The sequence below is a fragment of the Myotis lucifugus genome, unplaced genomic scaffold (genome assembly GCF_000147115.1).
Source record: "Myotis lucifugus unplaced genomic scaffold, Myoluc2.0 scaffold_240, whole genome shotgun sequence".
NCBI lineage: Eukaryota > Metazoa > Chordata > Mammalia > Chiroptera > Vespertilionidae > Myotis > Myotis lucifugus.
In genome coordinates, this window is record NW_005871288.1 from 726811 (window position 1) to 740847 (window position 14037).

Genomic DNA, 14037 nt, shown 5'->3' on the forward strand with positions numbered 1-14037 from the left:
GCAACATTTTACTGGACTGTTCGGTTTTCCATTTGTCTTTCATTCAGTTGATGTGGCACCCATTTTCCTTCCTTTAAAATCTTTCCCCTTGCTTGTAAATGATCGGAAATTGTTTGATGAGCAACGTTTAATCTTTCTGCAAGTTGTTTTTGAGTTTGACATGCATCTTCATCCGATAATGCTTGTAATTGTTGGTCTTCAAACTTTTTCGGTTGACCTGGAGGTTCTTTGTCTTTCACATCGAAATCATCACTTTTAAAGCATTTAAACCACTTGAGATGGAACATGTTCACCATAAGCTCCCCAAAGTATACGATAACTTTCAGTAGCACTTTTCTTCAAATAATGAATTAAAACTTCCTGCAAATACTTTTTTTGGGGGGCACGAAATTCGACATTTTTAAGCGTAAATATATCTATGATGTTAACACCTTCAGAAAATTTGACATGTGAAGTTTTGAAGCTTGTTGTCAATACAACAAAAGAGCATACATATCAAATCGCATATATATCAACATATGTGTAACTCCATCTATTGAAAAAAATCCGCACTATTAACTAGTACATCTGGTATATTCCCATTAGTAAACATTGGTATACACATTCCCCTCCTCAGTAGCTAAAACATACCATTTTAATCACATAGAACTAAGGAAAAAATGTCAAATATTTGTCCATGTCCTATGTTTATAATGGTTTTCATCTTTAAAAAATTTACCTTTAAGTCAGCCACATCTTCATTATAATGATCTTGCTTGGTGACATTTGAAAAGGAGCGTAAGGCTCCTGTGAGTCGAGGTAAAGCCATCTATAATTCAATCAGTGATCCATACAATGAGGAACCAGAAACTGAAACAAAACAATATGATATTTATCTGTTGGGAGGAGGTGGGAGAGGTAATCACACTCAACAAATTGACCTGTCCAAGAGAGAAAAATAAACACCATTAGCTAAAAAAGCAATTGCTACCAATGTTGAATAAAATTCAACACATTTTGTACCCATGAACTTGTTTATTTTTTAATAACATACTGGCTATGTTGGGAAAAAGAAAAAAGAAACGAACAAAACACATGTGGTGGATACTACTTTAGCATTACTTAAAAATAAGTTCTACAGATTCCCAAGTACAGGTCTCACATACTGCATTACTACTGACAATAATACTGAGAGGAAAGAAAGCATGTGCCCATCTTTTCTCTAATACTGTTTTATGCTCACATTATCCCTTGCTTTCAAAGTCTCACTGCTTTTGTTTTTTTAAAGCATGTTTCCACCTAAATGCTTTTGCATTAGTGGTTCCCTGCTCGGAATGCTCTTCCAATGTTCACATAGATGACTCCTTGACACATAATTCTTGGCTTAAAAGATACCTCCTGAGAGGGGCCTTTCTTGACCACTCAATCTAAGGGCAACTACTCAGTCACTGTCTATCAAAGCACAAAATTTCCATTCTCTTTTATAGCACTAATTAATATTTGACATATTCTTGTTTATTTACTTATTTATGTATTGTGTCACTCCACAAAGAGTAAGGTTCATGTTTTTGTCGCTCAATAATGATTTGGTATATAGTAAAAGGAAGAAAACGGGAGAAAAAGAGATAAAGGTAACAGAGAAGCTAAAGAACAGGAGAGGAAAGAATTAAAGAAGCTGTGGAAGGAAGGGAAGAACTCCCAGAGAAGGAAAAAGTCAGATGACCTGATCTAATCTCCTTGTTTAGGCGCTGACAGCTAAACAACTAACCCCCTAGCAAACAGACTAATAATATTTACTGTGAGCAGAGTCCTTATCTATGGGATACTCTTAGAGCTCATCCTGGTTAAAGATTGCTTATTGTAACAAAATTTGGCATGGCTCCCTGGAGAATGTCACATATACTATACAAGTCCTTAAGACAGTTCTCAGATAGGGATATTTTGCCCCTTATAGGTCATTTGGCAATATCTGGTAACATTTTAAGTTGTCACAACTGGGGGGTGAGGGAGGAATACTACTGGCTTCTGGTGGGCAGATGCCAGTGGTTCTTGTAAACATCCTATAATACACAAGACAGCTTCCTGACAACAAAGAACTGTCCAGCCCTAGGATTTTTCAACTGGTGTGCCACAAGAATTTTTAAAACTTGCAATACCTGACTATTTGGTCAGGGGCACTGACCTCTGTGCCTTATATTGCTAAATAAAAAATGACAACAGCCAAGGAAACAATAGCTGTCCAGTGTGAACGAATCAAAATTATACCTTTTTCGTTTTGGTTAGATCTGCAAAAAATATAATGTATTTTTTTGGTTTGCCTTAGTAATTAGTTTATGTGTGCCAGAGATAAAAAAAAAAAGTTGAAATTGCATTAAAATAAGTAGACCTTAAAGAAAGTGACAAGCCCAACATCAAAATGAAAGTTCAATAATTGATCAATTACTGATCAGTCAAATCAGCAACAAATTTTCAATAAAGACATAAAAGACTTGAACAGTGAAATTCATAAGTTTAATTTAATAAACATATGCAGAAACCTGTATCTAGTGATTAGAAAAATACATATTCTTTTCAAGTACATCAGTAACAGTTTAAAACGGTCTATGTCTACTAGGCCATAAAGCAAATCTAATAAATTTCAACAATTAAGCATCATTTAGATTAAGGGATCAGCAAACTTTTCCTGTCTAAAGAGAGAGAGTAAATATTTTAGGTATGACAGGCCACCATGCAATCTCTCTGCCCTCTGCATAGTCTTAGTGTTATTCTTTTTTTTCTAAAACACTTAAAAAGCGTAAAAGTCATTCCTGGGCTCAGGATGACCAAATTAGTTTGCTGACCCCAATACAGGTCACATTTTCTGAGCAAAATAAAATAAGATTCGAAATCAGAAACAAAAAAACAAATGACTGCATTGCAAATAAGTAAGGAAATGGTATCAGAACTGCTGGGAAAAAGAACAGTTGGATTCTCTATATCATACTAAAAAAAAATTAATCAGGAAAGCAAAATGATCCATTTTAAATTTCAACTACCCATCGGGAATGAATTTTGGAAAGCATTTCTCGAAGCAAGATGATTCAGGGAATCACATTTGTATTTTTCTCAGTAACACTTTCTGGAATATTTGAAAGAAGAAATCAAAGCAGGAGTTGGTGGAGAGCACAGAGAAGACATTCTCAAACTTTAGTGTCCATCAAAGTCAGCTGGAGGGCTTCTCAAATTGGGAAACCCACCATGAAGTTTTCTGGATCACCACCAACTTTCTGAATCAACAGATCAGATGGCACTGAGTTGGGACACAATCAAGATCAGAATTCAAAAAACATCAGAGATACACACACACACACACACACACACACACACATACACACACACACACACACACACACACACCCCTCTATTATGCAACTTCAAAAAGAGGTCATATTTCATAGTAAATCCTAGAATTTTTACTTTCTATTACTTACTTGTATTATACCTTATTGGTTAATGTAGTGGAGTCATATGTAATTATTTGAATCAATCAAACACAATATGGCAAATAAAAGGTATAAACAAACAAAAACAATAACACTGGAGACTATGCCCACTATTTCACATACTGAATACATGTTCTAGATGAATGGAGACTAAGCAATAAGAATACAGTGCTCCCTTACACTGTTTCAATCACCATATGCATCTCAAACCGTGAACATCTTGCTGCATTGTATGACTCCAATGTTTAAAACGATGTTCCCTTTCTAAAAAAGAACATACAACATGGCCATTAAACATAAGCCAATTTGTTCACCTGGATCATCTGAAGAAATTATGATATGTTCCAAGTCTGGAGGAAAAACATAGTTGTACAGGACATATTGAGAGACAGTATGTTGTGACAACCTGATGTCCTAAGGGATTTTCAAGGGAAATTTTAATTATTCTCTATTTCCAACCAAAAAGTTCACTTTAGATCCTAATTCATTCCTAAGCAAGAAGCAACTGCTCTTGAATAGTGTCCAATAAAATTAGGAAACAGACTTGGAGCATGGACAACATAAAAAGCAAGGGAAAGACAAACACATATATACAAGGTGTGGCAAAAGTAGGTTTACAGTTATCCGTCTGGAAAATAATGCAACAATTAATATATCATAAAACAAGAAAAAACTGTTTTGCATACTCATAATTGTAAACCTACTTGTGCCCCACCCTATATATATTTTTTTATATAAATCAAAATATACAATGGTTTGTTAAAAATAAAATTTGTATGAGGTTCTTATACCCCAACTACTTACTTAATATTAACTCTACTTTTCCTATTTAAAGGTACCCTTAGGGGTTAAACCTAGACAGGCTCATAACCATAAACCACATTGCCTTTGTATTACAGAAGACCCCTATAGTTATATTAATTTTACTCTTTAAAAAAAGGGTAAGGAAAGCTTTTCTTTTTAATATTTCGAGAGAGGGGAAGGGAGAAGGAAAAAGAGAGAAACATGGATTGACTACCTGCAGGCCCCCTATTGGGAATGGAGCCCACAACCCAGGCATGTGCCCTGACCAGGAATGGAACCAGCAACCTTTCCTTGCGCAGATGTTGCCCAACCAACTGGGACACATCTGCCAGGGCAGAAAAGCTTTTCTTCTAAATGCCCTGGGAAACAAGTGGTTAGAATAACTATCAGCACCATATGAGAACAAGATTAGAAATTCCCACAGGGATCAAATAAGCACACATATTACTCTACAGGACATCAGGAGGTGACCTACTGCATGCTAGGCAGTGTGTATTTGATCTTTCCCCACACAGGTTCAGTGGAAAAGATCCTGGCCCAGATGATCTGAGCAAGGCAAAATTCTCATTTTACCCCAATCTATGGGGCTCTGAAAGACAGACCCAAGGAATTTATGCCTGTCCCTTAATAAGCCCTTCAAAGATTAATCTGAATTGAAACCTCTCTGCTGTGCATACTCACAACTGTAAACCTACTTTTGAGAGGTATTCTCCTCTCAAGAAGTACCCTCATACACCAAACCAAAACTCTAGTGATGCCCTGGAACAAGCCTTAGCTGTTTACAAAGAAAGGGTTTTCCTGACCTTGTATACTTGTTTCTCTCTACCATAATTACATGGAGCACCATTACATTCCTCAATGTGAGCTCTGCAACTGGTGACCCTTTAGAAATCTGATTCAAGTTTTACACCCAAAGAATTAGAATTATACACCGTAAATCCAAAAAATATTTATCAAAGGGTTTCATGGCCTTAATCTTCACTTACTGTTTTGTGCATAGTAGAGGAAATTCTTAAAAAGCCCTAACACTGACACTATATATAAAAAATTGGCACACATTTGGTAATAGCGGCAGGTGAAATCTCTCCACCTTTCTCTCAGGAGAGAATAACTAGACACTATAATCAGGATTCAAATGAATTAATGTGGTACTCATCCTATATAATAAAAGCCTAATATGCTAAGTGTCTGGTCAACCAGTTGGCCGTTCAAGCAATCTAAGCATAGTATGCTATGATATGCCAAGGCCACTCAGCCACTCACTATGACATGCACTGACCACCAGGCAGACACTCTGACTGGTAGGTTAGCTTGCTGCTGGGGTCTGGCCAATCGGGACTGAGCACTGAGGGAGACTGAGTGAGATGGGATGGACACGCCCTGGAACCCTCTCCCGATCCCTCCCTGGCTGGCCAACCTCCTGTGTCTCTCCCAGCCCCGACTGTGCACTGATGGGGTCCCTCAGCCTGGCCTGCTCCCTCTCGCAATCCAAGACCCCTCAGAGGATGTTGGAGAGCTTGTTTCAGCCCAATCCCGCAGGTGAGGCCTCTAGTGAAATATAAAAACAGGTAAGGAAATTACCAATTCATTAGGTATTATGAACCAGAACAAACATATAGATAGTAAGAATTCTATTGTGCTACAATATTGCATTTAATATATGTTTACTTGACTTTTCTGAAAGCATGTATTGTCGTGACCATGATTTAACATTTTGATTTGAATTATTTATTTCAATATTTATGAATAAAAGTTATTTACTCCTAAAAATAGGGTACTCTCATCCCTTATGTTATGTCAGTCAGAAATGTGCCCTGAACCATCATTCCCCTACCAAATTCCATCCACTGTTACAGCTTCCTAAACTGAAAGATGTTTGCAAGGGTCAGACTGATATTTCTCATTCCTTCTCATATTCTAATTTCTAAGTCATTTTTCTTAGCATAAATTATATACGCTACAAATCAGAGGAAAAACAGGTTTTGCCAATGACACCTCCAACTTTTAAAATTGAATACTAAAAGAAGCACCATACATCATAAAGCATCAAACATTAGGAACATATTTTTGAAATTCACTTTCTCTGATGTTTTAAAAATTACAGCATGTTACCTTAAATTGTGTAATACTAATGTAATCATTTCTCTAAGGATTGCTGGTTCACAATTTTTACCGTGAAGATATTAGAAAAATCATATTTGTTGACTTTTTTAATAAAAATGACATCTGTATAGGTTGAACAGTGATGTTTTTCAATGTTTTATGAAAGTTTCCATGTAAGTATAGAGTAGAACATACAATAACTAGGTCACTAAATACTGGATGCTGCTTTCTGACCTGAAAAAAACATTTAAAAAATTATCTGTACTAATGTCAGTACGTTGTCAAATTTAAGCCCTCTTTTTCAATGAGTGACTCAATAGTTGAAGATACCTGGCACTCTACTTTAAGCCTTCTCTTTACCAACCTAATTAAGTGCCATTTCATTCCTTCATTCTCTCTCATTATGCCTTGGTTTATATCCCATTACACAGAAATATGTGTATAGAAACATGTATCAGAACTATATATATCAGTTCCAAGGTAGTGTATTCCTTCAATAGTAATATAATCATTTCTCTATGGATTGAGAGAGAGCAGCAAAAGAAAAAATATTAGCAATAGTTTTTAAAATACCTGAAACAAATAAAGCAAATATTAATACTTATTACATCTATATGGCAAGTACAACAGTGTTTGTTACATTATTTTCTGAAATTTTCCACATTCTTGAATATTCCATAAAATAAAAATATAGGCTATAAAGTTAAATTTAAATTTCAGGTAAACAACAAATAATTCAGTATAATATGTCCCATGAACATATGGGACATACTTGCATGGGACACACTATACTAAAAAAGATGTTCATTTTTGCATTAAGAAATTACATATATGCTTTATTTTAAGATTTTTTTTTTCATTTTTAAAAAGAGAGGAAGGGAGAGGAAAGGAGAGGAAGAGAAGCATCCACTTGAGAGTTGAAGATACATCTATCAGCTGCCTCCCACATACCCCCTACCTGGGATCCAGCCTGAAACTCAGGCATGTGCCCTCACCAGGAATCAAACTGGCAACCCCTCAGTGCTCAGGATAATGCCCAACCAACTGAGCCACACAAGCCACAACAGAGAATAGATGTGTGCATATGCACATATACACATATATTCTGTCTACTGTCAGCTTCATCCAAGAGAATGAGCCCCATGAAGGCGGGAACTTTGCTTTGTTCACTTCAGTATCCACAGCCACCTAAAACAGTGCCTGGGGCATAGTAAATTCTCAATAAATATTTGCATAGTGGATGGATTGACAAAAAGGATAAAGCAGTGGTTCTCAACCTTCCTTATGCCGCGGCCCTTTAATACAGTAACTCATGTTGTGGTGACCCCCAATTTCATTGTTACAAATTGAACATAATTAAAGCATAGTGATTAATCACAAAAACAATATGTAATTATATATGTGTTTTCCGATGGTCTTAGGCGACCCCTGTGAAAGGGTCATTCGACCCCCAAAGGGATCGCGACCCACAGGTTGAGAACTGCTGGGATAAAGGGAGGCCAAAGCTGCCACAAAAAAAGGACCATATTTACAGGTCTGGATTCCCATATATTTATTTTTTTAATGCTTATATCATCTTTATTTCAATACTTCAAAATATATTTTCACAGAAATTAGTTTAATTATTTGATTAATGTATTTCAGTTCTTAAGAAGAGATAAGATGTTCTACAAACTAATAAATTTACTCCAAATTTACATAAAGAAATCAAAATCTAATGTGATTTATTCAACTCACTACGCCATTTTTCTCAAAGAACTCAAAAACTCACACACGCATAAATTTAATCCTAAAATTAGTGTTCAGGTAAACATTTTTGAAATCTCAAGCTAATAGAGCACAAAAGCAAAACCAAGGGTAAAAGAAAAGTCGGTATTTGTTAGAAACTCTAGGGTGGGAGTGGGCTCAGAAGGAAAATCATTGTAGAATGCAAAAACAGCTTTCATTCATTTAACTGAAATTTCTTGACTAGTATTTCTACTACATGTTAGGCAGGTGGCCATGGTGAGCAAAATCAATGTGGTACCTGCCCTTGTGACGTTTATAGTCTGGTGGGGAAGACAAGCCAATTAAACAAGCTATGTCAATACAAAAGAAAACCGCTATAAGTGGCTGGTGAAGAGTATGATCAGAACAAAAAGAGAGTTGGGAAGGGGAAGCAGCTTTCTTATACTGAGACTTCAAGAATGAAGAGTTGGCCAGGTCAAGAGGGTAACATATTCCAGCTCAGGGGTAAGAACATTTCACATTCAAGGAACTGAAAAGATGAATAGAGTGTAGTGGTCAATGAGTAATGTGATAAGAGATGGAGCTGGAGGGATAGGTAAGAACCAGGTCATGAAGGACCTCATAAGTTACGTTGTATAGAAATTATTTTGATAGTAAAAAAATTTCCCAAAGAGTTTTTGACCTGAGCTGTGTTTAATAAGGATTACCATGATTGCAGTAAAGGGCATGGACCACAGGAAGGCAAGATGGGGAAGCGAAAGGTACTAGAAAATTATTGCAGTAATCCAGATGAAAAACAAAGAGGATGGGTTCCGGAACTGAAGTAATGATACTGATTCAGAAGAGAGTGGATGAATCAAAGTGATTAAATCAAATCTATTTGGCTTGCTCTGATTATCTGTATTTGTGGTGGGGTAGAGGGAAAAATCAAGGCCGACTTCCACATTTATAGATCAGAATGATGGTACAATTCACTGAACTACGTGGATTTTCTTTTATGGGAAGGGGAATGGCAGGAATATCATGAATTCAATCACAAACAAGTTGAATGTGAGATGTCTGTATGACATTGTATGAAATGTACAGTAAAGACTGAATATTCAGGTGTGGAGGAGAGAAGATTGGTTTAGGATCTAAATATCAGAATCATGAGGAATACCACTAGAAGGGAGAAAAAAAATCACCCAAGGATTTTTGTGTAGACTGAGAAGAAAAGGCAGCAAGAGGTGGCAGCACATGAGCCTTTAAGGAATAAATAGGTGGAAAAGGTCTATAAAAGGGAATTTCTACAGAAGACCAAAAAAGGCTGGTAAAAAACAAACAAGCACAGAAGTGTGTTATCTCCAAAACCGAGGGAAGAAGGGGTTTTAAGAAACCAGTACAGTCAACCATGTCAAATGATGTCAAGAAATGTGGCCAAACACCCCACTGGATTCAGAATTCCAGCAATGTTCTTCCAGTGTTCTGTTTCTAATAAATACAAACAGAAGAGCTCCAAAAAAAACTGATGTAAAATCAGTCACTCTTCAAACTCCCTCATTTTTTTTCCAAGTTGATGGTCAAAATCAGTGACTTTTTCACTTTTTAAATCAGTGACAAAGCCTTCATTTTGCAAACTTCAGGTTGGTCAAGGGAGCGTTCACTGGCCATACATGAGTATTTTTCCTTGCCAGAAGTCAATTCACTGAATAGTCTCACAAAGCCAGCATCTTGATTATATCTCCAACAGTGAAGAAGTAGTGTATGTCTTACTTTTCCCTGGTATCTTGCATGGTTCTTGGCCTGTGCCAAGGAACTCAATAAATATTTGTTCAATGATGTGTACTCAGAGCATTACTCTGTGAAGCTTCCCGGAAATGATTTGTAAGTTATTCCTTACCAGTTCAATCCCTGGAGTAGAGACAGTACTAATATTTTTGCAAAGCTTCCTTCACTCCTTAAAGAATGCTAAGAAAAAACTGTTTAGTGAGTCTCCAAGGTATTACCTAAGCAGGCCTCATTTTAGAAAATGCATCCAACACTGGGGGAAAATGTACTAAACTTAGTTTTGCAAGCGGAGTATCACCTTCATATTAATTTCTTCTTATAAATCATTCATGTAGAATTTTATAACTAAGTTTCTTAAATCAAGATGGAAGGATATTTCTTTCTATCGTAAATAAGACCGGAATTTAACATTTTTATACTGTTCCATCTGATTTCGGTTTTACTTTGACGTCCCACGCCAGGTGGGGCGCGCGGGGCTGAGGATGCCAGGAGGCCGCAGCGCCCTGGTCCACACCCTAACGCTGGGCTTGCCCGAGTCCGCCCGCTGTTTCAGGTCACAGCACGCGCGGATGGCCAGACCGCCACAGCCGGACGCACAGAAGGCTTGTTAAGCATTCTTATTCACTTTTTAAAAAGTAAAGAAAATTTTCTAAAAAGACAACTTGTCTCATCAGTAAGCATTCTCTCTTGGCATGGAATGTAAGTTTTCCTTTATCATATTTGCATGCCATGTTTCTTAGCTATAGAAACCGAGTAACTTGGTTTCAAAATCACTGACAATTTCAAAATGACCTAGCAAGTATCTGAAAATGCTAGAAAACATTAGTGACAAAAGAAAACTGTTTAGCAGGGATCAAGGAAGCTAAATCATGAAAAATAAATTCAATCAAATAAACTTATTTAGCCTACATTTAATTGGCATCTCTAGGGAAACTTTTTCTAATGCCAGACTATCATTGTAACAATCATTATAACTATCATTACAAGCGGAAGATGAACAGGAGCACAATGCAGAGTAGAAGCCAAAGTTGAATTCTTAACTTTTGACAACACTTTGAAAATCAGAGAAATAATTTCAATCTATGAAACATGAAATCTGGTGATGGAAATATCAGCTATTCAATCTCACCTTACCTAGGGACAAACAGAAAATATGATTACTATTTAGAACTGCACATGTGATTTCACTCGTATCAAACTTCTAGCTACCACTAAAACTACGCTTCTTTTAAACCAAAGAATAGCAAGACACAAGAACACACTGCATTCAATGAATAAGCCAATTTGTGATAAGAAACCTATTTAGCGCGCGCGCGCGCACACACACACACACACACACACACACACTTATTTCAAAACGACATTCTATACTGCCCGATTGCTAAACCCACTCACAACTCACTGTGGTCAGCTCCCTGCCCAGTCTATTTACTTTTCAGTGCAGGGTTAAAAAAAAAAACACACACACACACAAGGAAGCAGCACTCCCTCCCAGAATCTACGTGAAGAAAACGAAAAAGTTACCACGACTTTGGAACGAAACATACACATACACACACACACACACACACACACACACACTAATGAAAACTAATTACCGACACACAGGAAGGAATAATCAGCACACGTGGTCCTCACTCCGTGGCCTAACACCTGGGAAATGTGTGGCTCGGGTCCTTTTTGCGATCCCGGCCCCAGGTACAAACTCCAAGAATGGGAGGAACTGCCGGAGGTCTGGGACGGGTCCGGGCAGAGGGTGACAGCTCGGGGCGGCCTCCCGGGCTGAACGAACACCACCGGAGGGGCCAGCCCGCCCGCCGCGCCCTCCCCGCAGTCCCCGCCTCCCGCCAGCCCCGCGGGGCCCCGGGGCCCCACCCGCCGCCCTCCCCACCTCCTCACCTCCCGACTCGGGCTCCGCGCCTCCCTCCCTTTCGGTTTTACTCTGACTTCCCACGCCAGGTGGGGCCGCGGGGCAGGGCTGGGGATGCCAGGAGGCCGCCGCGCCGCCGCGCCCCGGTCCGCACCCTAACGCCGGGCTGGCCCGGGTCCGCTCGCTGTCCCAGGTCACAGCACGCGCGGATGGCCAGACCGCCACCGCCAGACGCACGGACAGACCCGGCAAGTAGGGATGGGGCGGAGACGGCGCGGGCCCCCACGTCACCCGCGGCGCCAACGTAGGCACGTCGCTCCCTCCGGCCCCGCCCCTCCCGCGTGCGCGCGCCGCCGGCCGCCCCGCCCCCGGCCCGCTGAGCTCCGAGCAGGACCTGGCCCGAGGCGAGAGCGCGCCCCAGATGGTGACTCCAGGTCTGTTGCGTGCCCAGAGCTGTCTCCTCCAGCTGTTTGGCTGAGAGTCTAACCCTGCAATTACTGGAGTCGGCCGATTCTCCCTCCCGCCCTGATCTGCAAAGTGAAGGCATGGAGAAAAGCATTCCTCTTAAAGGCAAAGGAGAGAGGAGCAGTGACTATGTGTGAAGAACCAGGTAAAAGCCATCACCAAATGCCATCATTACCAGCCAGAGCTCCCGACTGCTGATTTGTACAGGGTTCCCTGGTTTCAAGTCCTGCTTTCCTTAAGCTTTCTGGATTCTCCGTGTACTTCTCTTCAAGTTATCTCTACTAGTTGCCTCTTTGGTTGGACCACCCACCACCAAAAACAAACTGTCTGGTGATTCTCTGGCTAAATTGAAAACAACAGGAAGGCAACATTCAGGAAAAAATTGACTAACCTCAAGAACTGTGCAGTGTATGCATGTATAGACCTGGACTAAAAGTTGGGCATGTAAAGATGGTATTGAAACCGGCCCAGAGGACCTTCAGGCTTTTGCCTGCCACCCTGAAGCCGGACACAGGTGCTGATGGAAGGAAAGAGGTTTATTCAAGTGCCCATCACTGGAGAAAATGGGGGACTCTCATCTCGAAGCCCATCTTAGCATCTCAGTGCAGGCAGGGGTTTTTATAGGTGGGCTGTTGAAAGAGGGGAACTAGGAATTCTGGTGACCTACAGTTTCACATTCCCACTCTCAGGTGGTTTTGATGTTCTCTTTGGTGTGTGTCAGCGTCTGTCATTTTTTCTCTCTGCAGGTTTTATTGCTGATATCTGGGGACACAATGTTTCAGACCTGGCTAGCCATCAACATCTGCTGGACTACTGTGATCAAGACCGGTGAAAAGGAGAACTGGAACTGCTACTACCTGTAACATGCTTAAATATGAAACTAATATTTTTAGACCAGTGATAGCAAACCTTTTGAGCTCGGTGTGTCAGCATTTTGAAAAACCCTAACTTAACTCTGGTGCTGTGTCACATATAGAAGTTTTTTGATATTTGCAACCATAGTAAAACAAAGACTTATATTTTTGATATTTATTTTATGTATTTAAATGCCATTTAACAAAGAAAAATCAACCAAAAAAATGTGTTCGCGTGTCACCTCTCACACACGTGTCATAGGTTCGCCATCACTGTTTTAGACTGTAAGTTTTGTTAGTCTATACCTTATACCCTGTTACAGTATGAGTTAATAATGTGTTAATAATTTGCTCTTCCATCCCCCCCTTCTCGTAGGAATGTGTCTTGTGACCTGGTTGAACTGTTTTTTACAGAGAAGCAGCCAATAGTGACCCAGTGATACTCTTCACTGGCCAAACCACATCTGGAGTTCTTTATTCAGTTCTAGATTGAGCACTTTAAGAAGACCTCAAGGAAGTTGGAATTATTTCAGAGAACAAAATGATGGAAAGAACTCAAAAGTACCACCAATGAAGAAGTAGTGATTGAACTTGGAAGGATTTTTATAGAAAGGAAAAAGCTACTGGGACTACCTCCAAATAAGTAAAGACTCATCAGATGACAGATTTGTTTCATGTGTTCTTAAGAAGTACACACTTAAGAGAAACAGATTTCAGATCCTGAAAAAAAAATTACCTTCTAGCACTAGCCAGAAAAGTTGTGGCTTAGGGTGGGTGGAAGCCCTGACCATTGGATTTTACTTTAAGTAGATTCCTATGGTTTTTAAAGGGGAATGGGTACAGAGAAGCCATGCATCAAGAGAAGAATTAGTTGATGGTTTTTTTTAAAGCCATTTCCAGCCATAACCGGTTTGGCTCAGTGGATAGAGCATCGGCCTGCGGACTCAAGGGTCCCAGGTTCGATTCCGGTCAAGGGCATGTACAT

At 39.4% G+C, this 14037-nt stretch overlaps 1 protein-coding gene and 1 long non-coding RNA gene across 8 annotated transcripts in view; one reads left to right on the forward strand and one right to left on the reverse strand.

The window, feature by feature from the left end:
- ASCC3 (activating signal cointegrator 1 complex subunit 3) overlaps positions 1-12002 on the reverse strand; it is a 247270-nt gene extending 235268 nt beyond the window's left edge. For 4 of the 7 annotated variants that reach the window (XM_023762284.1, XM_006098563.3, XM_023762283.1 and 1 more), the window contains exons 1-2: positions 11763-12001; positions 719-849 (exon numbers count right to left, since the gene is read on the reverse strand). In XM_023762284.1, coding sequence (XP_023618052.1) covers positions 719-808 — 90 coding nt within the window. In that variant the 5' untranslated portion in view covers positions 809-849; positions 11763-12001. Of the gene's footprint in view, positions 1-718; positions 850-11461; positions 11663-11762 lie in introns of those variants that run through there. The other 3 variants (XM_023762281.1, XM_023762280.1, XM_023762286.1) reach the window with 3 other exon arrangements.
- Positions 12003-12113: 111 nt separating this feature from the next.
- On the forward strand, positions 12114-13738 carry LOC106698817. The gene is made up of 3 exons (XR_001350210.2): positions 12114-12343; positions 12945-13057; positions 13429-13738. It is a non-coding gene; the product is annotated as an uncharacterized LOC106698817 (long non-coding RNA).
- Positions 13739-14037: the final 299 nt, after the last annotated feature.